This window comes from Rissa tridactyla, chromosome 6, assembly GCF_028500815.1.
Source record: "Rissa tridactyla isolate bRisTri1 chromosome 6, bRisTri1.patW.cur.20221130, whole genome shotgun sequence".
Lineage (NCBI taxonomy): Eukaryota > Metazoa > Chordata > Aves > Charadriiformes > Laridae > Rissa > Rissa tridactyla.
The window spans coordinates 31,899,006-31,921,216 of NC_071471.1; the positions used below are offsets into that span (position 1 = coordinate 31,899,006).

Consider the following 22,211-nt stretch of genomic DNA (forward strand, 5'->3'; position numbering starts at 1 on the left):
CAGGATAATGAGGGAGGGAACAATATCTCCCCTGGAGGAGGCATCAGTGCAGAGGTATTGCTCAGGGTGCTCCTACCCCCATCAGCTTCAAACCTGTTGGAAGAGAGTCAAAAAAAAAAGGGACTTCTAACACTTAGTTTGAACTCCTGTCACCACTTTGGCATTACCATATTTTCAGATATTCCCAAAATAAAATAAAATAGAGCATTGGCACCAGGACAGCTAAAAATCCAGGATTCGTTATGTAGCAGCACTAAACTGAATAATTTAGTTTCTATTTCCATGACTGGTGTTTCCAAGGCCCATCCTTCCCTAAATTAAACCCTTTGGGCAGAACATGGCAGGGGGCAGTTTGCAGAAAGTCCAGCTGAGGGGAGGAAGGGGCAGACAGGGCTGGTGCTATGGGCAGGGGGACACAACCACCACCCAGGGCCACCTGGGTATCATCACTGGCAGTGAGACTTGGGCAAGGATTGCACCTTGCTTATCGTTGTTGTAAAGCCAGTGACAAAGTAGATCCTTCAGATCCATTAGAAAAATCATTGACTGGTCATTACTGGTGGCTCAAATTCAAGAACAACTGAAATATAGCCAGGTTCTAACACGGCACTCAGTTGAACAGAGCCTGTGACATTACCAGGAGTCTGATGACTAACATCAAGCTTCACTAACGGCCTTTGAAAATGCCATTCTAGGGTTAGATATTCAATATGTCAGTGTTCGAATGCATAAGCACGTAACTGCTGCTGTACAGCAACGCAAAAGGGTATGCGGATGTTTATTCTTATCCACCTGGAAGTAACAATCCAACAGAATTCTGAAGTTATGTATTTTCCAGTGACCTAACAGGCATTAGTTCCATTCAGAGCAAGGCAGTCACTACAGCTCCTGCAGCAGCCCAGCCTGGCGAGGTGGGCGAGTGGCCAGACAAGCCCGGCACAGCTTTCACTGCAGGGACGGTGCTTGCCCTCAGGCACGGCCTGTCCTCGCAGAATGGGCACCGCCAACACCGACGTGAGCCCTCTGGGACAGCAGACCCGTCAGACGCGACGGGGCAGGTGAGATCCTCCGGCACGGGGCGGCCGTCGGGTGCTCTGCACCGCAGCAGGCGAGATGCCACTGCACAGAAAATGATGAGTCACCCGCTTCAGCTCCATCAGGATAATGGCATAGGGGGAGACTTCTACAGGAAATATAATACCATGCGTGGGTATACGGCATGTTCCGACTTTTATCTAGATCAACTCATGTAGAACTGATCAGGAAAGAAAATGTGGGTACAGAATAAAGAAAAGCGGAAGGGTAAAAGCTCAGAAGGTCTTCCTGACACTCAGAAGTGTTTTTTGCTAACAGCAGCAAGAGGTCACCTCCACAACTTTTAAATTGCAGTTGTTGCTACCTCGAGTCCATAGAAAGGCAATATGCCAGGCTTTCACCTGTTATTACATTACCGTTCTCTGATTTCTTGATCTTGGCTTTTAAAAAATTGTTCCAAATCAGCTTTAACACCTTTTTTCCATCATTTCATAAGCAGTAGGAAGTTTAGCACCTGAAGACATTGTCTGATTTTAGCTTTCCTATATTTTTAGTGTGGACAAAATTTATTTTAACTGAATAAATGACCTGATCAAATACTATATTAAAACGTCAAGAAACAGTTCTGCCTACATTTAAACACATTTATAAAGAAATATCAAAAGGGAAATTTAATTGAAAATCCAGTATTACCATATTTTCTAGTATCTGCTGAACAGTAGCAGACGATGGTTACCATTGATGTGATTTGCTGGTGATGCAATTGGAGGTATTGTCTAAATAATATTTGATTTCCTCTGTTCCAGAACCGGACGCTGCCTCCAGCTGTGCCTGCTGGGCCCACAGCAGGACTGCTCTCAGCAGCCCAGTGACCCCTGGGAAGTGCATTCCAACAATTTCCCTCTGCAAACCAGCATGGAGCCGGGGTCTGGGCGTATGCTCAACACCATCTGAAAGTGCAAAGTGGCTGAGATCTGATTCCTCTGACAGCATCTGCTGATCGCCCTTTGCACATCTGGAACTGGCCAGGGCAGCAGGCTGTGCCGTCCTGCCCCGGCCAGGGGACATGGAGCCACCTCTTTCAAGTCCTTGCATTGACTGTGGGTCTGAGATCCAGCCCTCCCCACACCGGCACTGCGATCCTGTGGGCACTGCACATTATCACTGCTCGGGGTCATTGCCAGAGCATCTCCTGACACAAATGGTTAATCGCCGCCGTCAGCACCGACCATCCAGCAGTGCGAGAGCGTTTGCCAGCAAAGGCAGCGTTTGCCTTGGCCGTGGTCAGGGATGCCCTTGAAGATACATCACCAATGCCCAGGAGCACGGGTTTGCTGCAGCCAAGCCAGAGAAAACCAAGGGCTTCACTCCGGTCTCTGCAGCTTGAAGAACATGCCCGCTATGCTGATTACCAAATTCTTGCCATCAGTACGGGTGTACTGTGCCTGTGAGCCATGTGTATCTACACGAGGCAAGACAGAGCTGACACCTGCCTGGGAGGTGAGGAGTGAGAACATATGCAAAACTCATGGCTTCTGAAGAGCTGTTCTGAGGAAACATGGAGCTCACACCCATTTCCATCACCTCAAACGAGGTCACCGCGGGGATCACTAATACGGAGTGCAGAGTTAACCACTCTTGAAACCACCCGAAAACTCCCGGCAGCAGCAGGGCTGTGTACCAGCAGAGCTGTGCAGCTCCCCCGAGCGCAGGCTCTCTCCGCTCCGTCCCACTCCCACTTCCTCACAGCCCTCGCTGGGCTGGGAAAACCCAACCGCCTTCCTTGCTGCTAACTTTGGTCCAGGTAATGGAGAAAAAGACAGACAGGGGGCTAAAAAAAACCAGCCGACCCATTACGCAGATGTACACAACTGGACATTTAAGTGCAAGCTGGCTCCAGGGAAAATAAGAGTTAGGGCTCGAAACAGCATTAGGGCGAGACGCGGTGCTGCTGTCACGTGCTCAGCTGTGCGGGGAAATATAGCTTTGCTGCAGTGGCAGCACGGATCTGGGATGCAAAAGGCTTTGGGGGAGCAAGGGGAGCCAGGCAGGGCTGGGAGGAAGCTCTGGACACCTGCGGGCCCCGCTGCTGCCCTCATGGATGCCCCAGCCAGCGGGGTGGCCACAGGGAGACACGTCCCTGCGAACAGGAAACCCTGTCCCTCTACCCCATGGAGATACACTCGTAGGAGGCTTCGGTTATGGCACCTCAGAGGGAGAGCTGTGTTCATTCCGCTCAATGCGTTAGGTAGCAAGTAGTTAATTGAAATACTTAATTTTGTCTCCCTTGGTATGTGATCTTCACTGTTTCCTGCCTGTTTATCTTCTTGGCCATTTGAGGAAACTGTGTAATGTAAGTATAAACGCACTATTAAACCTTCTCAGTAGAATTGTCTTTCTTGGCTGGTAGCTGAACAAAAGATCTTTTCTACTGAGAATAGTAATTTCAATTTGAAATGGCAATATAGCAAAGAGTCAAGATGCTCCCTGCTGTAATTAGAACAAGTTTTCCAGTATTCTGCGTTATCTTTAGACTCTGGAAGTGCAGTTGCTCTGCTAGGATTAATAAGTCACCTCCATTAACTCTATTTATTGCTGTGTTGGTGCCACAGGGGCATCACAGCGGCAGTGCTGATCAGAAACTGTTTGCATATTCCGAAATATAGAAGGCACTCTGAAACAGCAGCTTCGTTATTCTTATTGGTTTATAATATTAATAAAGGCAAAGAAGAAGAAAAGACGTATAGTATTCATCCCTATGGGAATAAATGACAGTCATATCAGACACTTACCAGGGCCTTACAGACCAAGCACTGTGAATTCTCACGCTACCCACTCACCACATTACCCACTACTGATTATAAAATTATAATCTTCTGCATGCACAATACGGGGTCATTCTGTCATCCAAAGTTCACAGCCTGTTGGGACTCTGTCGCTCCTTGGGGCTTACATGATGCTGTGTGCGGATCTATTTAATTAGCCCATGAACAGCTTTTGTTTTCAAGACAGCAAAATGTCAGCTCAGACATTAAAAATGCACACAGGCGCGCGCTCCTCTCGCACCGGGCTGGGGGAGCGCAGCTTCCCCTGCCTTAGCAGCAGGCATCGGGGGTACCGTCTCCCTGCAGGCTGTAGCACAGCGGGATTTTGTCACCCCCTAAATAGCGGGTTGACAGTCTCTAAGAACAGCAATAAGGACAGCAATTTCCACTCTGCGGGGACAGCAGGCACAGGAGGGTGAAACAGAGACTTTGCTGCCAGAAGCAGCAGCGGAGCTTTGGGCACGTATTCTGCTGGCAGTTTTCGTGAGCAGGCTGGGAACTCAGTTCAGACTTGCTTTCAACCAGCAGCGCATGTCGTATCTGCAACAGACACGTCTAATTATTCTTATCAGCTCTTCAACTGTCATTCCCCAGGTTTGTTTTCCAAGGAAAGCAGCGGAGAGGCAGCGGAGGCATGCAGCAGCGAGCAGGTCCCATGGCGAGGCAGGTTCTCTGCAGGGCAGCGGGGCAGGGCTGCCATGCCGGAGTTGGGGTCCCCCACTTCCCTGCACTTCCCACTGCCCCACTGTCCCCTCCCAGGGTCCTGGAGGGATACGCACTTCTCTTCCGCAGCCGAGCAGCTCCTGCCCTTCCCTGAAAATGGCCAGAAACCCACCCTGTCAGCCCATCACAAGGTGGAAAAAGGGAATATTGGGCATCTCTTGTGGGAGATTGTATGCGCCTTCCTGGTTTTCTTTACAGTTATGGATATTTTTGTCTTGCACATCATTTCCTTGCCAGCGTTCAGCCTTCCGCCTCAGTTGCCAAGGGCCACAAGTTCTTGCAGGAAGGTGACAGAAATTGCTTATTGCACAAAAGCAACTTTCCACATACCTATCTGCTCACCCTCACATTTCCCAAATAATTTACTCACAAGTTGAGGCCAAACCTGGGCATTTTCAGCACGCGAAGCTAAGGCTGGAAGGAAACAAAACCTGGGATAAATAGCCATTGCTAACAATCTGTCTACTATATATTTTTCGCTATTTTTAGATAGACAAGGGTGAGCTTTGCTTTTCTTGTGCAAATAAGTGTTTTCTCGAATCCTTTAGACCAGAATTTCCTCAGTTCCCACCTATGTGCAGGCAGCGTTGGAAATCCAGCTGAGGGACCTCTTACAGCTTCAAAGGCATAGTATTTTAAATACTGCATGCAGAAGTATTTTAAAATAAAATAAATTAGTATTTCAGGTTCACTGTGGAAAGTCTGCTTGCCATGTAAGGGGTGCTGGGAAGAGATGCCGTCTTCTGTGATAAATGAAAAAGGAAGTTATGAAACTGCAGAACCTGGAGAAAGAACACACAGTGTGATAAAGCGTTGTTTTGACCTGAAGAGTTGCCTAATGAAAAGGGGAATGAAGCCCACCAGAAACCAATAGGTAAGTTGCAAACCAATTCAGGTAAAATGTGAAACAGGCATTCTTGCAGCAGATAAGACGTCCTTACCTCTTAGCTCACCCTCTGCGTTCCGTGCCCACCCACCCCCTCCAGCAGGATTCCCGAGTGAGACACGGCGTGCCTTACATGTGTGTGTATGTACATCTATGTATTTACCCTCACTATCAGGGGCATTGCGATGATCGGTTATGGGGGTCCTTTCTACCAGCCTCTCAGTCTGTGGCTGGTTTGCGCCCGTTGTTCATACCGGCACACTTTGAAATATTGAAATCTGCATCTAAGTCTTCCTGACAACCAAACCCAACAGGTAGAAACAGCTGGATTTATGTCCAGACTGTTCCCTTTGCACACCCACACACTGCGATAGTTCAGCGCTAATTGGACTGACTGGGAATTTCCATTTGCTCTCGAGCATGCTTTCGTTTCTCGTTAGGGATATATCATCCGTTTGAGTTAAATCAGCTGTTAACAGAACAAAACATTCAGTTTAATGGAAATCAGTGGTATAAAATCCCAGATTTTGCAGATTTTGCATTAAGAGGCAAAGCTGGAAGGAATTCAGTTTCAGCTCTACCAGGCAGAAACCTATTCAGCTACAAGGCATATGCTAGAGCTATGGAGGAAAAGGTGCTAATGCAACATGCTTTATGGTTGTGGTCCAAAATAAGAACAGCTCAGTGACAGAAGCAGGAAGACACTAATTTGCTGTCTGTGTATGAAGGCATGCAACAGTATGGGTGCTAAAAAATATGCCTCGTTCCTTACTCATGGAAGTGCTTGGACCTTTAGCAGCTGAAGCACTGCAGTCAGAATGCGCAAACTGCTAAAACCAGTATGTGAAATTTCCTTTTCCAGTCCCGGCAGGCTCAGAAGGGCGGTGCTGAGACACGGGCTGCTGATGAAGCCGCAGGGACGCAGGTGCTTGTACAGCGCGGGCTGCAGGGGTCCGGCTGCAGCGGGCGGGCAGTTTCCTTGGCAGGTCCAAAGTGGCACTAAAGCAGGTGAGGAACGAGGGTCCCGACAGCACTGACCCCAGGTTGCAGCAAGAGGTGAAAAGTAGTGTAGGCAGGGACAACAGATGAGGTTTGCAAGGTTGGGCAAAAGATGAAATACTGAGCAGTCACAGTAACCAGGGTATAAAAAAGGAAAACGAAAGCCTGAATGAAGTGAGGTAGGTGAGGCAGGAGTAAAACGGAGGCAAGAATGACAGCGATTCAGAAAATGTGCATTAAAAAGGGAAATGGCTCTCTTCCACTCTTGTGAGGCAAGGTGAGTGTGGTTCTGGAAAGATGCTGCTGTTTGCAGTATGTGGTAGCACCTAATCTTCTCATGGTGGTGGAGATTCTTCTCCAAGAGAAGCTGGGAGCTGATGTGAGAGTGTGATGTTACACCCCAGAGAGTACCATCAGAAACTGCTGGGGCGGGGGGACAGCCTGATGCTTGTAATGAATGCCAGCAACACCATCACGACGGTGTGTGCTTCGGGTGCCCACCCTTCCAAAAAGCCATTGAAAAATGAGAGGACACTCAGAAAAAAGTTACATGGATGAGTCAAGTATCTTGGAAAATCCTGCCCTGGCACAGAAGACTAAATAAATTGAAGTCTCGCAGACCAGGTTATAAATCTGAGCTTGGAGTCTTTAGTAACGCATCAACAGTACTGCAGCTGAAGGATGTGAAGCATGGGTTTGGTACAGGTTCACTTCTGCCTTCAGACATTGATATGTTTGTATTCCACCTTGAATATGTGTATTGGTCCCACAAGAACGTTACGCCAGATGAGAAGAACCCACCAAGAACCTTACTCCCTGTGCAGCCACAGCTTCATGCTGGATCAGGTGTTGTCTCTCCTGCCCCGGCCAACGTCATGTCGGCATTAAGCCCAAGGTCGGTGTGAACGGGTGCCTGGGCAGACGCGGCACGTGCAGCCACCTCCTCCCACCTGCTCCTGCTCCTGCTCGCACTGGTGATCCCATTCTTTTCCAAGTCCTGTGTTAATGAACCACAGCTCTGCTCACAGCTGGGCTCACAAGCCCTATTCCAGAGAAGGCTGAGAAGTCCCCATGGCCGGACCCTGCGCCTGGTGCTGCTGCTGGCACCTCAGGCACCAGCACAGATCCTACGAAATGCTTCCTTCCCTGGGCAGCTGTGGGATCCTTGAATTACTGCTCCGACCTTTCATCTCCATCATTTGGATTTATGGCGCTGCTTAGGTAACCGAGGAAAACAGGCTGTAGTTCATAGTGCGTATTTACTGATGCTATCTAACGCTGCTTCAGTATGACTCAAAATTTGCTCAAGACAGGAAATTCAAGGAAGCTGCCAAGACAAGCTGCATGTTAGCAATGGGACTGAGAAAATCACTAATGAAATAACAATTATAAAGGGAAAGATAAACAAAAAGGCTTCTTGTATGCTAATAGCTTTGTAATTTTTATTTTTTTTTTTTACACAATAATCCAAGTGCTTTATTAAAATGAACTCTGGTTTGGGCCACGGAGCTGATTCTTCAAGGAGGAAGATGACTTTTTCATAAACCAGCATGGTGGGCTTGACATTATACTGTATTCACCGTAAGTCAGTCTTGTGGGATGGGTGTTTTGTGGGACCGCCGAGACGAAGGATTAATTTTTGCTAGCACTTTAAAATCCTAGAGGGCACCACTGAACAGTTTTGAAAACCGGGCTTGCTGTACAACACAGATTTTACAGGTGTTGCCCTTCTTGTCTCATTTTTTGCTTTCCTTTCTCTTCACATTCAATTCGTATTAAAATTAAAAAGAATCTTCAAAGTAGTAAATATGCAGTTAGTGGATGAGTACAAAAAGAAAAAAAAACATTAATATACAAGAAGAAAAGGTCTGGTATTTACAAAATATAAGCCATTGCTTCAACATTGTAGTCTGTGTAACTTACCCCAAAAGAGATGCCAGGCTGGCAACTCCATCTGCATCCTCTTGCATGTTCCTACAGGGGTACAATATACAGCTGATTTCCCAATTAAGCTTTCCCAACAAAGTAGTTTTATAATTTAGACAAACTCAAAAGTTTGAAAAATGAATACATATTCATGAAGTACTAATAATCCTCCGTCTAGAACACAGCTTTTAGCTGAGAGCAGATATGACTAGCTCATGTATCACTCACCACACATCCTAACTAAAATGTGAACAAGGAAGAAATGGCTGAAACCAGCAGATTGTGTTTTGCTAAGACAATAAATAATAACCGTATTCTGACTCAAGTGCCAAATGTATAGCGCTTAATTAGAGGTCAGTAGAGCATATTTCTGCTCAGCTGTTCCATTTACAGCAATTAACACATTCGTGTAGCTTAAACTGGGTTGCAGAGCACATTTCAAAGGGATGAGTGAAAGCAAAATCAGGGGAGCGTTTTTCAGCCGCTCGCAGCAGCTCGGGGGCAGCACACCTGGCAGCCCGCTGCCTGCACCCTGCTGCCTGCGCCCCATTGCCCTCTCCCCACTGCCTCCACCCCACTGCCTGCGCCCTGACACCTGCACCCTGTTGCCTGAACCCCATCGCCTGTGCCCTGCTACCCTTGCCCAACTGCCTGCGCCCCACTGCCCGCACCCCGCTGCCTGCGCCCCGCCACCTGCACCCGGCTGCCTGCGCCCCACCACCCGTACCCCGCTGACTGCGCCCCACTGCCTGTACTGGTGCTGGCGGGACGGGGCTTAGCCCAGGCGCGGTGTCCCCTGCTCCCCCACTGCGGAGGGCAGGAGGGCACCCTGCCCTTCTCTGCCCCCGCTGCCCGGGAGCACCGGGCAGGCCGCAGCTGTGCCTGGGCAGCACTGGGCTACCCCGCGTGCCCGTGCCCGTGCCGTGCCACCATGGTGCCGGCATGAGCCCCTGGAGAGGGGTGACCATGGCACACACGCCTGGCCGTGACCACTGGCGCTGGCCTCGCCGGCGTTGCCACGCCCGCCGTGCCGCATGGGCGCACCCGTGTGCTCCGCTACCGCCTCCGCAGCTGGGCTGGAGCCAGCGCCCATCGGAGCCCCATGCCCCGGGTGCGGCCTGAGGGTGGCGGCTGTCGCCAGGAGCACGGGGCGTGTCGGCTGGGGGTCACGGGTCCGGCACCGGCCCCGGCCCCTCCCCGCCGCCGCTCCCTCCCCGCCCGCAGCCCCCGGCCCGGCCCGGCCGCCGTGTGGGGCGGGCGAGGAACGGCGAGCGCCGCCCGCCTGCGAGGGCGGTGCGGGGGGCGGGCGGCGCGCCCCTGGGCCGAGTCGGCGCCTCGTCCCGCCCGCAGTCCGCCCGGGGCTGCCGCGCTGCCTCCCGCAGCAGAGGGGCTGCGGCCGCTCTCCCCGCGGCGGCGGCGCCGCCATGGAGGGGCGCCCCGCGCCCTAAAGCCGCTGCCCCCGGCCGCCCAGTCCTGTCCTGCCCGGCGATGGGAGCCGGCTCGGCCGGGGCAGCTGCGGGCGGGACGCTGCCCCCCGCCGGGTGGACGCGAGGAGAGGCGAGCGCGGGCTGAGGAGAGCGCCGGGGGAGGCAGGTGGGGGCGGCCCCAGCGATCCTCGGAACCGGGCGGTGGCTGGGGGCGACGCGGGGAGCGGAGCTGGGCGGGCTGAGGTGACCCGGGGGAGCCGGGCGGGTTGAGGGAGCCGGGTGGCTGAGGGGAGCGGGCAGAAGCTAGGGGAGCGAGGCCGGCAGGGCTGAGGTGACTTCGGGGAGCCGAGCGGGCTGAGGGGAACGGGCGGAAGCGAAGGGAGCGGCGGCGGGCGGGCTGGGGTGACTTCGGGGAGCTGGAGGGCCGGGGGGAGCCGGGCAGTCCGAAGGGAGCGGCGGCCGCGGGCTGCGGGACGGGGCCGGCAGCCGCGGAGGCGGACGGGGCGGCGGCGCTCGCCTGAGGAGCGCGGGCGGAGCGGCCGCCCCCGCTGCCGGCCCCGCTCCCGCTGCCCCTTCCCGGCGCTCGCCCCGTCCCTTTCCCCGCTCCCCGCCGGCGCGTCCCAGGGCCGGGCCGGGCCGGGCCGGGCCGGGCCAACCCGCTGCCGTTCTCGCCGCCGCCTCGGCTGCCCTGCCCCGACCTCCTGCGCGGCGCTCCGGGGCCGGGGCGGGGAGAGGGGCCCGCCGGGGCAGGCGGCGACCCGCCGGGGTGTCCCCTGGCTCCCGGCGTGCGGGGGGCACGGTCCGCGCCCCACGCTAGATCGAGCTGCGTGGGTGGGAGAGGCTCAGCCGAGCTCGGAAACCCTCTGAAGAAAAGCAGGGCAGGTTTCACCATCCAGTTAGCTTTTCTTTGCTCTTTTCTTGATTTAGATGTGTTACTGTTCCTGTAGAGACTTTGTTGCTTCACCTCAGACCTACGTGACTCTGGTGGAAGGATCATGACCGAAGTCCTTTTCTCTGCTGCTCTGAATGGAACTGAACCGAACCTGTTATCCAGCAGTGGCTGGTCTGCGGGAAACGCCACCACCAAGTGTTCCCTGACCAAAACTGGCTTCCAGTTCTATTACCTGCCCACCGTCTACATTCTGGTCTTCATCACTGGGTTTTTGGGCAACAGCGTGGCCATCTGGATGTTTGTCTTCCATATGAGGCCTTGGAGCGGCATCTCAGTTTACATGTTCAACTTGGCGCTGGCCGATTTCTTGTATGTCTTGACTCTACCTGCCCTCATCTTTTACTACTTCAATAAAACGGACTGGATTTTCGGAGATATCATGTGCAAGCTGCAGAGGTTCATCTTCCACGTGAACCTGTACGGCAGTATTTTGTTTCTAACTTGCATAAGCGTGCACAGGTACACGGGAGTGGTGCACCCCTTGAAGTCGCTGGGGAGACTGAAGAAGAAGAACGCAGTGTACATCAGCACCCTGGTCTGGGTCATTGTGGTGGCTGTGATTTCTCCAATACTTTTCTACTCGGGAACGGGGATAAGGAGAAATAAAACCATAACGTGCTACGACACAACAGCCGATGATTACCTGAGAAGTTACTTCATTTACAGCATGTGTACCACCGTGTTTATGTTCTGCATCCCGTTCATCGTGATTCTTGGTTGCTATGGGCTGATTGTGAAAGCTTTGATTTACAAAGATTTGGACAATTCTCCTCTCAGGAGAAAATCGATTTACCTGGTTATTATTGTGTTGACGGTCTTTGCTGTGTCTTACCTTCCCTTCCATGTGATGAAGACCTTAAATCTAAGAGCCAGGGTGGATTTTCAGACTCCACAAATGTGTGCCTTCAACGATAAGGTTTATGCCACTTACCAAGTGACGAGGGGTCTGGCCAGCCTCAACAGCTGCGTCGACCCTATTCTTTACTTTCTGGCAGGTGATACCTTTCGAAGGCGGCTTTCCAGGGCGACCAGGAAATCATCCAGAAGAAGTGAACACAACGTGCAGTCTAAAAGCGAGGAAATGACTCTCAATATTTTATCAGAGTATAAACAGAACGGAGATACTAGTTTGTGAACAAATGTGAAAGGTTTGGGAACAGTTTGAAAAAAGTCCTCCTCTTTGAGACAGTAGGACACTGTAGTGCTACAAGGGTGTGAGGAAAATCTGCCAGTGTCTCAGATTTGTTTTAGGTAAAGCCTCATTTTCTGATCTTAGAAAAAGCTTAGCAAAGTATGTGGAAGAATTTTAATGGAAAATAATGTGTCAAAATTCAGCTTTCCATCTCTTTACAGTATTCTTATTTCTTTCTGACTTGTGTTAGACAAAATAAAATGAAGTAAATCCCCTAAAGGAAGAAAGCAATTCAAGTGCTTCTCTTTTAATGACTTAGTCTCCCACATTCAAAAATGTTCTCAATTAGCCTTTCTTTAAAAATAGGAAATAAAAATAAAAGCAGTATCTTCTCTTATGAGGCTCAGTCCACATACCTAGCCTTTTGCTCACTTGGCGTGGTAAACGACTATTTAAATCAGAGTCACGATGCAGTTATCTCACCTTTACAGTTTTATTATTTCTTCATCTACTTCTAGTGTTGGTAATTATTTGATAGTTTGGTAGCATTTATGATTCAGTCTTTGAGTGCCGGTGTTTTGCAAAAGGTAGGCTTACTGATGTGTGCATGATTATGCTTTCAGATTACGATGGTTGTTCATGAAAAATCTGGACACCCCCCCACTTAAAGGCAAATTGGCTTCCAGGTGAACTGACACCTCAGCCCCTGGCAGACATAAGCAGGTCCCTCTAGGAGCCGGTGCAAGCAGGCACTTGCTTCGCACGTGCACGTAGTGGTGCGTTTCATGAGCAGATGTCGGCGTGCAAAGGAGTGCCGAGGTGATTTGGTTCTGAGCAGCCGATGGTCCGATCCTGCCTTCCGTGCTGAGGAAAACCAGCGCATTACCAGCGGGAGGAACTGCAGGACGGGGCCGAGCACGGACTGGGCTCGCCTGGGGAGCATCTGCATGAGCTCTGCGGAGCTGGGGCGAGCCGCCCTTCCCAAAGGCTGACCAGCACCTCGCTGCAGCGCGAAGGCTGGACTGCCGGTGTTGGGAGCCCGGCTGGAGGTCTTTTCTTTACGGGTAAAATGTGAGAAATGTGTGTGCTGAAAGTAATGGTACCTTTCGGACAAGTAAAACTACAGTTGCTCGAGTTACTTGCGTTTTCATTTGGTATGGGAGTATTTCTCTTTCTGGCAATCTTTGAGATAACATAAGAGTTGTTTCCCAAGAAAATAATTATTAAAAATGAATAATATAAATGGATTATATATAGGTATTATATTTACAAATAATTGGGGGGAATTAATTTTTTTTGTACTGTGACAAATAAATTACTGTATTAACAAGATGTTGCAACATACTACAAGCTAAATCTGGCCCTTTATTATATATCTTCTGCAAATGTGGAATAGGTCATCCAAAATTAGCCAAACTGCAATGCTGTGTAACACAAGAGCTAGTGATCAGAGCACAGATGAAATCTTACATGGGCAGTCTTAATTATTTCTTGTATTTTTAAGAAATGTATTTGAAAATATTGTGTGCTAAAAATGGTATAAAAGCATGCTCTAAATTATAAATTTAGTGTACAAAATTTAAGTTCTGTGTAATCCTAAGGGTGATTTTAACAGATCTTCGTTCCTCCGGTCTTCATAGTAAGGGTAAAATATTTATATTTTACTTACTAATTTCCAGTGGTTGGTAACAAACAAGAATAGCTCTAGTTATTTTTGACAACATTGTAAAGCAGCTTCTGTTGACACGTACAGCTTCTTAATCTGCAAAATCCCTATTTATTGAACTTATTTATTAGAAAGCTAAATGTAAAGTATGTAAAGTGTGGTTCTCCGTGTTGATATTCAGAATTGGGCATTAATGGAAAATTTAACAGCATGTTTCAATCACTGTAATACTGTGTCTTCTAACAGAACATCTTTATAATAAACTCAATTCCACCCTGACTATTCACTGTTGATATGTGACCTAGTGATAAATTAAACTACTGATTTATAGCCTAAGGATAAATTAAATTGCTGCTTAGGAAGCGTAGCTTCTTAAAGCAATGTTAAGATCTCATTCATCCCTATAAGATGAAAAATGTAGAGGTAGTGAAGAAATCCCAAGCAAGGGTCAATTGCTAATTAATCCCCTCTGACAAAAGACTGTGGAACAGCACAGCCTATTTATATCACCAGAGAATGAGCCTGATTCACAATAAATGACTTCTCCTATTATGTGATTATTTGAGACTTCATTCAACTGAGGCATATCTTGTTTGGAATGGCAGATGAATTAAACGAAAAAAGAGCATATAAATAGGATATTCTCTGAATCTGATTCTCTAGGTCTAAAATTGTATTCATTTCCCAGCGTTTTGTGGTCTTGATTTCTGTCTTTATTTTCAGTTAGGAAATAAAACGTTCCCCTAATCAGACACAGCAAAATGTAAAACTGCACGCCCAGGTTGGTCCTTATGTAGTTACTTACAGCCTTTTCGCAATATGTCTCTCTAATATGGCAAAGTTGGCTGATGATTGCAGTGTGTACAAAACCCAAGTGCAACAAAACTCTACAGGCCCAGCTCTGGCAGGCTGGGCACGCTGGAGGAGAGCCCCACGGTCTGGGTAGACACCCCACCAGGGAGATACACCTTCTGGAACTCAGGACAGCAGTGCCTCTCTTGTATTGTCTACCCGGCAGTCTTCTGGGTCTTGAACTGGTTTCGTGCTTTCCAGGTGAACCTGTTAAAAGCTCTCTCTGTTTCATCCTGCCTCGCTGGAGAGAACTGTGCAATTGGCCGGGTTCATTACTGAGGTCTGCTCTGATACTTTATTTAATGAAGGTCGCTTCTACTGATGATCAGCCGTAGCAGGCAATGGCACTCGGCATCTTCACCTCACAGAAGTGTACAGGAGCCTCCTGCCGAACACTGAGAGGGATGATTAAACACATTTTACACACAGTTTATTTTCCGTCTTTCAGATGCTATGACCTGCAGAGTTAACACCTCAGACCGCATCCTGCTCCGGTGTGACTCCCTGCTGTGCACATACCAAGATGTCACAGCCTCCTCCGAGTCCAGCTGGAACTTGAAGCTGAGCCTCACAATTTCATGTAAAGTTCCTGCTCTTTTTTTAAACATTGCTGTATTTGACATGGGGTAGTTGGAACCACTGCAAAATCACACCGAGTTCAGATCTCCTCCCCCATGGGTACCTTTTACCTGCGACATGGCAGAATCATGTCTGTTGGCCCATCCCATCAGAGGGTCAGACATGGGGGGATTGGACGCCACCAGGACAAAGACCAAGCAGATCTTCTCCAGGCAGTGTCATAGCTGGAGCCATTAGCTCCTGGGGAGCTTGGCAAGTCTCTTCTTAAATATTTGCCTTTTGGCACTTATCCTTACTATAATGTACTTGTGGAAGACAATCAGTCCACCAGCCCAAGGAGATGCCTGTGTTCATACAGAAACCTCTGTGATGGGGGTAGTGGAAGAAGCCTTTCCCTAAGCCACTTGACTGGAATTCCTTTCTGACCTATCCAATATGCAAAGAGAATGCAATCTCAGCTACAGCCTTTGGGCTGTTAATTAATAAGCAATGCTGACGATGGGTTGTGTTTACTAGGAACGAGATTCAGCTCATCGTCTCACTACAGGAAGACCACCTAAAAGTTCCACCTTCCCTCGTTGTGCTGTGTTAGCCTTTGACTGGCAAATGAGATTAAACCGTTTACGATTTTGTGATCGTGCTTTTAACCTATTTTTCCTCTGGGTACAGTCGTGAATCTTTTAATAACTACAAATCATTCACTGAAGACGCCAAAAGGTTTGAGGTAAATAGTTATTTAGAGCTTAAGTTTTGTCAAAGCAGTCTACAATGATCCACACCGAAACAGATTATTATTCATTAGCTGTATTTTGCTTCCTCTGGCTCACGGGGTTAATTTTTTTTTCTCATTTATGCCCATTAACTCCCACATATGGTAATCTTTAATACAAAATGAAATCAGTATGAAAGCTACACATGATCTGGTGTCAGTTTTATGGTTTCATACCACAGCACCTAGGATTTTTTTGTTTTAATCCAGTTCATATGACTCCAAGTTAATGAACTAATGATCAGACATCTGCAGTATCTCTTACCCAACCCTGCGCTGAGCAGGTGATTGCACTAAATGCCCTGGGAAGCTGCCTCCCAACCTGAATTCCCTGCAAGCCTGTGAAAGGTGGCTGTGGGAAGCCACTGGGCCGTTTCTGCAGCTGGTGGTCCGCAAGTGAATGCCGCAGAGCATCCCACTGCCGCCTTCTTTCCAGCCCAGGACAGGAGCTGAAGGTTTGTCTCCATAGCGTGGGCCCATAGACTCAGCTCTCAGGGTCATGCTGTACGAGCTCAAAGAGGGGTCACGCCAAGTTTTCCTGAGCCTGGCATCGCCCTCTTCTCTTTCTCCACGAGGAAGGACAAGAGGGGGACACGGGGCTCCGAGTGCCTCTGGCGCCGGGTGCCCAGCTGAGCAGCAGGATCCCCGGGGAGCGGAACGTCTGGAGCCCCCAGAGCAGGCCGCTGTTGCTCTGCCTGCTGGGGTCCCGGTGAGAGCTGGGCAGAACGTGGGATGGAACAGGGGTGATCTTCCACCCACAGACAGCCCTGCCTGGAAAGTCAGGTCTGCAGCAGGTAAACACGATGGGCTGGGGGGGTGGGGGGTGGGGGGGGCAGGAGACAAAAACCTGCTGATTGCCTTTCTTTTGGAGAAAGAGGGGATTCTTTTTTTTCTTGTTACTAGTTTTTGTCTTCAGATTTGACCAGAACAAAAACATTAGTAAAGAGTGATATGTCTTGGCACAGCCCTTTCTGTGATCAGCTCATTATTTTTCAAGTCCATACATTTGTATTTGTTACCTGCAGTGGTTAGTCTCCACCCTGGTAACATTTTTGAAGGAAGCTACAGGGCTGAAGTTGTGTTTGACTATGAAAAAATGTGTTCCAAGCTCCTGAGCAGCCGTGTTCAACTGCTGGTTGCAAACTGGGGAGGGTGCAAGCAGAGCTGCCAGGGGGTGGGGGATGCTGGCCCTCAGGCAGAAGTTGGTTTAGACCAACACCAAAAGCCCTCAACTTTAAAAAAAAAAACCACATGAAAACAGCTATCACTGCTTGAATGGGACAGTTTCACCCTACTTCCATTTGCTGTATTGTGCTTTGCACTGAACCAGAATCTACTACAGAATAATATTTCTGGAGCCTGACTGTATTGGCACAATAATTTCAAATACTTTGAAGACATATGACTTGTGAATTAAAACCACTACTTATTTTGTGGCTGTGAATTACAATGTGTTTCAAGGATATATGTGAAAATCTTTATTTTTCTATTGTACTGTGATTTTAATATTGTTGAATAAGTTCAATTTTGGTGTAAATACTAGTGAATAGTAATAACTCTGCAATATCAGCAGAGACAGTGCTACTTGGTATTTGAGCTCAGGTTATGTAACTGCTTTAATTAAATAGTAGTAAAAAGATGCCTTTATTTGTCCATAATTTTAACGAGGAAAAAGATTTTGTTTTTTAATAAAGCACGGGGTTGTCTGCATGTACCTTTACTGTTAGGCATGGCTTTTAAAGTTGTAACTATTTTTAGTGGCAGCAGAACCGCAGCCACAGAGTCACTGGCACTGTACCTAGCAACCTCACTTTGTAACCGCCCCAATAAAATTATGAAACATTTTTTCTGCCTTTTGTATTATTGCAGTTAATTCACGTTTCCAGGTGATTCTGCAGGCCACGATAAGTACTTAAGAACAGATAATAAAAGGTTTGCAAAATATACACAATTTAAAACGTTGAGCAGAACCAGTCTCATCGGCTGACGATCAAAATAAGTGAGTAAATGAATTGTTAACGGATATGCTTCGTCTTCTAGGATTTTAGGGTGCATCGTGTCGGCAGGTGGCAGGGGAATGACCCACCTCCCAACACAGATAAAAGCAGACCGTGTGCGGTTCTGCGGGCAGGGGCCTGACCCAGCATCCCCTCTCCACCGGCTCCCGTTTCCAGCATTTGGCCGGGGAAGAGCCTGCTCCCCATCCCTTTCTCCCTTTCCCTCGGCAGCTCCTCCTCGGCTTCAGGTATTTATTCCTCCAATTACTGTCCAGCGTACGCAGCTGTAGTCCGCCAGCCTGGAGTGCATCGCCAAGTCTGTACAGATCAAAAGCTAAATCTGTCTTTACAGAAACTTGCTTTTTCTCTCTTTGGCGATGGCTGCTACATGCCGATTTTGTTGCAGGATACAGAGTGACTGTTGCTTCCCAAACGGCTTAACGTTTAAAACCACTTAAAATACTTAACCACCTTTTTTATCCGTACCTTGCCTGACAGTATAGGTATTTCAGATTTTTATATTGACCTCTTGTTTTCATGCCTTTGACTTGTTTCACCACCTGCAGCTACCCTAACTTCACACAGCATGGAGTTTCACTCTGCTTACACATTTATTCATGTTGGGCAGCTGCAGTGCTCGGAGGCAGCCCCGCTCCTGGGGGCTGGGGATGCTGCTGGGAGAGCTCAGGGGTGCTGAGGGGCCGGGGTGCAGGCTGCTGGCACCCCGTCCTCTGCCCCCTCCTGCACCCCGGACAGGCTGCAGAGATGGACCCCTGCGACCCTCATGAAGTTCAACAAGGTCAAGTGCAGGGTCCTGCCCGTGGGTCGGGGCAATCCCAAGTACAAATAGAGGTTGGGCAGAGAATGGATGGAGAGCAGCCCTGAGGAGAAGGACTTGAGGGTGTTGGTAGATAAGAAGCTCAACAGGAGCCAGCAATGTGCACTCGCAGCCCAGAAAGCCCCCTGCATCCTGGGCTGCATCCCCAGCAGCATGGGCAGCAGGGCGAGGGGGGGATTCTGCCCCTCTGCTCTGCTCTGGAGGCAGCACATGAACATACAGAATAGTTGCTTATAAACTTTTTTAAATTATCTTACAGCATTAGAAAATAGGAGACAAGCTTGTGGCAATAGGCAATGGGCTGAACAGATAAATAATTGAATAAATGGGGGTTTTTCAAACCGTGCAGCTCAGGTTTCTGCTGCCAGCATCAGGCTCCTGCTCCAATGCAAGTGGGAGGGAGATTCTGGGAATGCCACTGTACGGTTCGGGCTGAATTCAGACAAGCTGGGATGGGAGCAGGTCAATGCTTGAAGGCTCCCGGGAGAAGTGACACATTCCTGTGGGATTACCCCAAATTGTCACTGGCAGCGAGGCGGGCGGCCAGTGCACAGCCCACTGGACTCAGTGGTGTCCCGGTCCTGCTTGCTGTTCAGGCAGCCCCACAGCCGTGCCTGTGTCCCTGCGGGGTTAAACCTGACCGAGGGTCCGGCCTGAGAGATACAGAGCTGTTTGGTGCTGCCGACACTGAACCAACCCTGTCTGCTGGCACAAATATAAATACCCGGAGACTTCATGAGTTACATGGCAGCTGAGTGTGGGTGTCACAAATGCTATCAGTGCCTCTACATGAGGTACCAAGAGGACAGCGAAGCGACGGGTGTATTTATAGCCACTGGGGCGCACACACCAACACAGTGCTCCTTGGGGAACAGTGTCACCCCCCTGTGAGGTGGCAGTGACCCACCACCCTCCCCAGCCCTGTGGCAGGAGCAGGGTGCTGAGTGACCACCTTCTTGTCAGCTTGTCCACTACTGCTGGCCAGCAGCCAGGCGGCACAAATGGCTCATCTCACCAGTGGGGCAGAAGCAGACGTCCCGGAGCTGGACGGCCTCTCTGCACCTACAACACCCCCACTCCCTTCGGGGTCTTGGTCCCCAGCCAGGGTGACGGCAGCCGGCACTGGGCAGCAGCCAGCAGGCAGGTGGCCCGAAGCCCTGGCGTACACCTGGCTTCCCAGCCAAGAATCGGGCAGTGACTCCCACAGGGACACCCTTACCAGGGTCCTGAGCGGCTGCGCCTCTGCCTGTGGGTACCCCACTGGGCATCCTTGTGTCCCTGAGTCACCACCAGAAGATCAACTCATTTAAAGTGCTCGAAACACCATTTACCCTTCCCGGCATTCCCATATAGCCAAGGAACAGCAGAGCTATTTATGTAAATAATTCATAAAAGTCTTCCCCATTCAATTTATCACTCTTCCGCGCAGCAGCAGCACCAGCAGCCACCCTGCACTCTCCTCCTGGAGACTGTGGCAGTGACTGGGGACAGCCTGAAATCCATCGGCAAGAGCCCTGCCGCTCTCATGGACCTTAGCAGCAGGGCAAGTGCCTCAGCTTGGTGTTAGTCATGTTAAGAACCAAAGCCAGGTCCCAATCCATGTCACTGGCTGTTGACGGGACCGCTTCCACACTTGCAATGCGTGGAAGAACATGATGGCTGCGAGCATACTGCGACGCGGGGACTGGGGCATCCCTGAAGCTCTGGGGCAGAGACCCAGGACATGCTCACGCTGGGCTTGTCCCTGCCCGCGGGTTGCAGGGGCCCATGTCCCGGTGCCACCCCCTGGCAGCACGTGCTCACTAACAGAGATTTCTCTGTGAAAGCACTGTTAGTTTGTTAAAAGAACGAGTGCTAAAAAATGCATTTCCTTCCTCTGTGAATAACAGCCTTTTGTGGGGAACTGATTTTTCTCCAAGACAGTGACTGAGAATCAACTCGGCTGTGGAGTTAGCTGCTAACTCGGTGGAGAGGAGGGTGCTGGGGCGGGTGGGCACGCAGCAGAGCATCCCCAGCCGATGCGCCGGAGGCTTGAGGCACAGCCCCAGCACCTCTGGATGAGGACTCGCTTGGTTGTTCTCTCTGGGGCCCAGCTGGGAGATGCTCTTTGGGGTTATACACATTTTTCATACCAAATATTATGCTATTATTAATTTCATAATTAAAGAGTACTTTTAAGAAACCATATAAGTTTAATTCTTTGCAGACTACTTGCATGGTAGGCTTTGAATTTTCTTTGGTATAAACAGCTGAGAAATCCAGTCATACATGGAAAATAGATGAACTTTGAACTGTAGAGGAGAAATGATTTATTTGTTTGATATTGCTGGTCCTTTTTTATGGGAGATTCATCAAATGACACTGACCTTGCTGCCATTATTACCTTAAAGCCCCCACTGTCCCTCCCAGGAGCGAGCAGTGCCAGCACTGGCCCTGGTGACCAGGAATGACTCCGGCACGGCCAAACCTCCTGTGCTGAACCAGGACCAGGGTCTGGACCTGCCATCTCCTGCCTCACTGGGTGGGTGCTGTGGTTTTGGAGATGACGATATCAGGCTCAGGCAACCCAAAGTTCACTTCTCCCCCTTTGAAGGTCATGCCTGACATTGCAATGCACACATCTGCGTTAAAGAGAAGAAACTGCAGTTCTGTCGTGACATAGAGAACCTCCCCTGGACCAGCAGGTGCCTTCAGAAACACAGACTAATGCAAGTTGAAGTCATACAGATTCTGTCTCGGCATACAGACAGACCAGTACATCCCATGTAACCAGTAAGAGCAGTACATGGTGTGGATTTTGTTCCTGCTCCAGAAGAGTTGTGAATTAGTGGCATGGCCATACAGCATGTCCTGGGGGACACATGCAGCTTTGGCCCGAAACTTGGGACCAGCATGGGCAGAGATTATAAAATCCCAGTTAAAAGTAATAAACCACTTTGCTAAAGGGAAGGGACTGTACCTTCAAATTTTAGTTTAGGAAGTCAAATGTAATTTTTGCAAAAATAAATCACAAATGATCAGCCCCTTTGGATAATTCTGTAGCTGCCATTTAGCCGCTGGCAGCTGGAGAAGCCAGCAGAGCCCCTGGGCAGGGAGGCAGCGGGGCAGGCCGGCGCCGCTGCGAAGGGCCCAGGTTGGGCTGACAAGGGGCAGGAGCCAGAATGGAGCTAGGCATGCAATCATGTAATTATTTATTCCCCCTGGCACCTCACATTTCCCTGTTTTCTATTATATTAATTCCACAACCGGCGATGTCGTCTACTGCGTACCTCCATAGGAACTTCTTGGCATGGCAGTGCGAGCACCGGGAGGAGCCCAGCTGCTGAACCACCCCATCCCCATCCTCATCCCCATCCGTGTCCCCATCCCATCCGATCCCACCCGCAGGGCTCCATACAGGACCCCAGGCCCCGGCCTGGCACAGCAGAGGAAGGGTTTTGCCTCTCCCTGCTCCCCTCGGCTGCAGTTAGGCAAATGCAACATGAAAAATGGCCTTGCAGGGTTTTTCTAGCAATTACCTGTGCAGCGGCGACAACAACCAGGCCAGATAAAAGCAGCGTGCCCAGGCTCTGCCTGTGCTTTCTTTTGAGCTGCAGCTTTCATCT

The 22,211-nt window shown here is 49.8% G+C and overlaps 1 protein-coding gene across 5 annotated transcripts; it reads left to right on the forward strand.

Annotated features, from left to right (window-relative positions):
• The first annotated feature begins 9,721 nt into the window (after window positions 1-9,721).
• On the forward strand, window positions 9,722-13,369 carry P2RY1 (purinergic receptor P2Y1). 5 transcript variants are annotated; one of them, XR_008467140.1, is made up of 3 exons: window positions 9,723-9,987; window positions 10,749-12,024; window positions 12,529-13,369. XR_008467140.1 is itself a non-coding variant. In XM_054207005.1 (2 exons), the coding sequence occupies exon 2, from the start codon at window positions 10,817-10,819 to the stop codon at window positions 11,906-11,908; it is 1,092 nt and encodes a 363-aa protein (XP_054062980.1). In that variant the 5' UTR covers window positions 9,722-9,987; window positions 10,769-10,816; the 3' UTR covers window positions 11,909-13,369. The 5 variants fall into 5 exon arrangements, 4 of the variants coding, with proteins under 4 accessions (XP_054062980.1, XP_054062978.1, XP_054062977.1 ...); XM_054207005.1 differs by having other exon boundaries at window positions 9,722-9,987; window positions 10,769-13,369; XM_054207003.1 differs by having other exon boundaries at window positions 9,723-10,064; window positions 10,749-13,369.
• The last annotated feature ends 8,842 nt before the right edge of the window (window positions 13,370-22,211 follow it).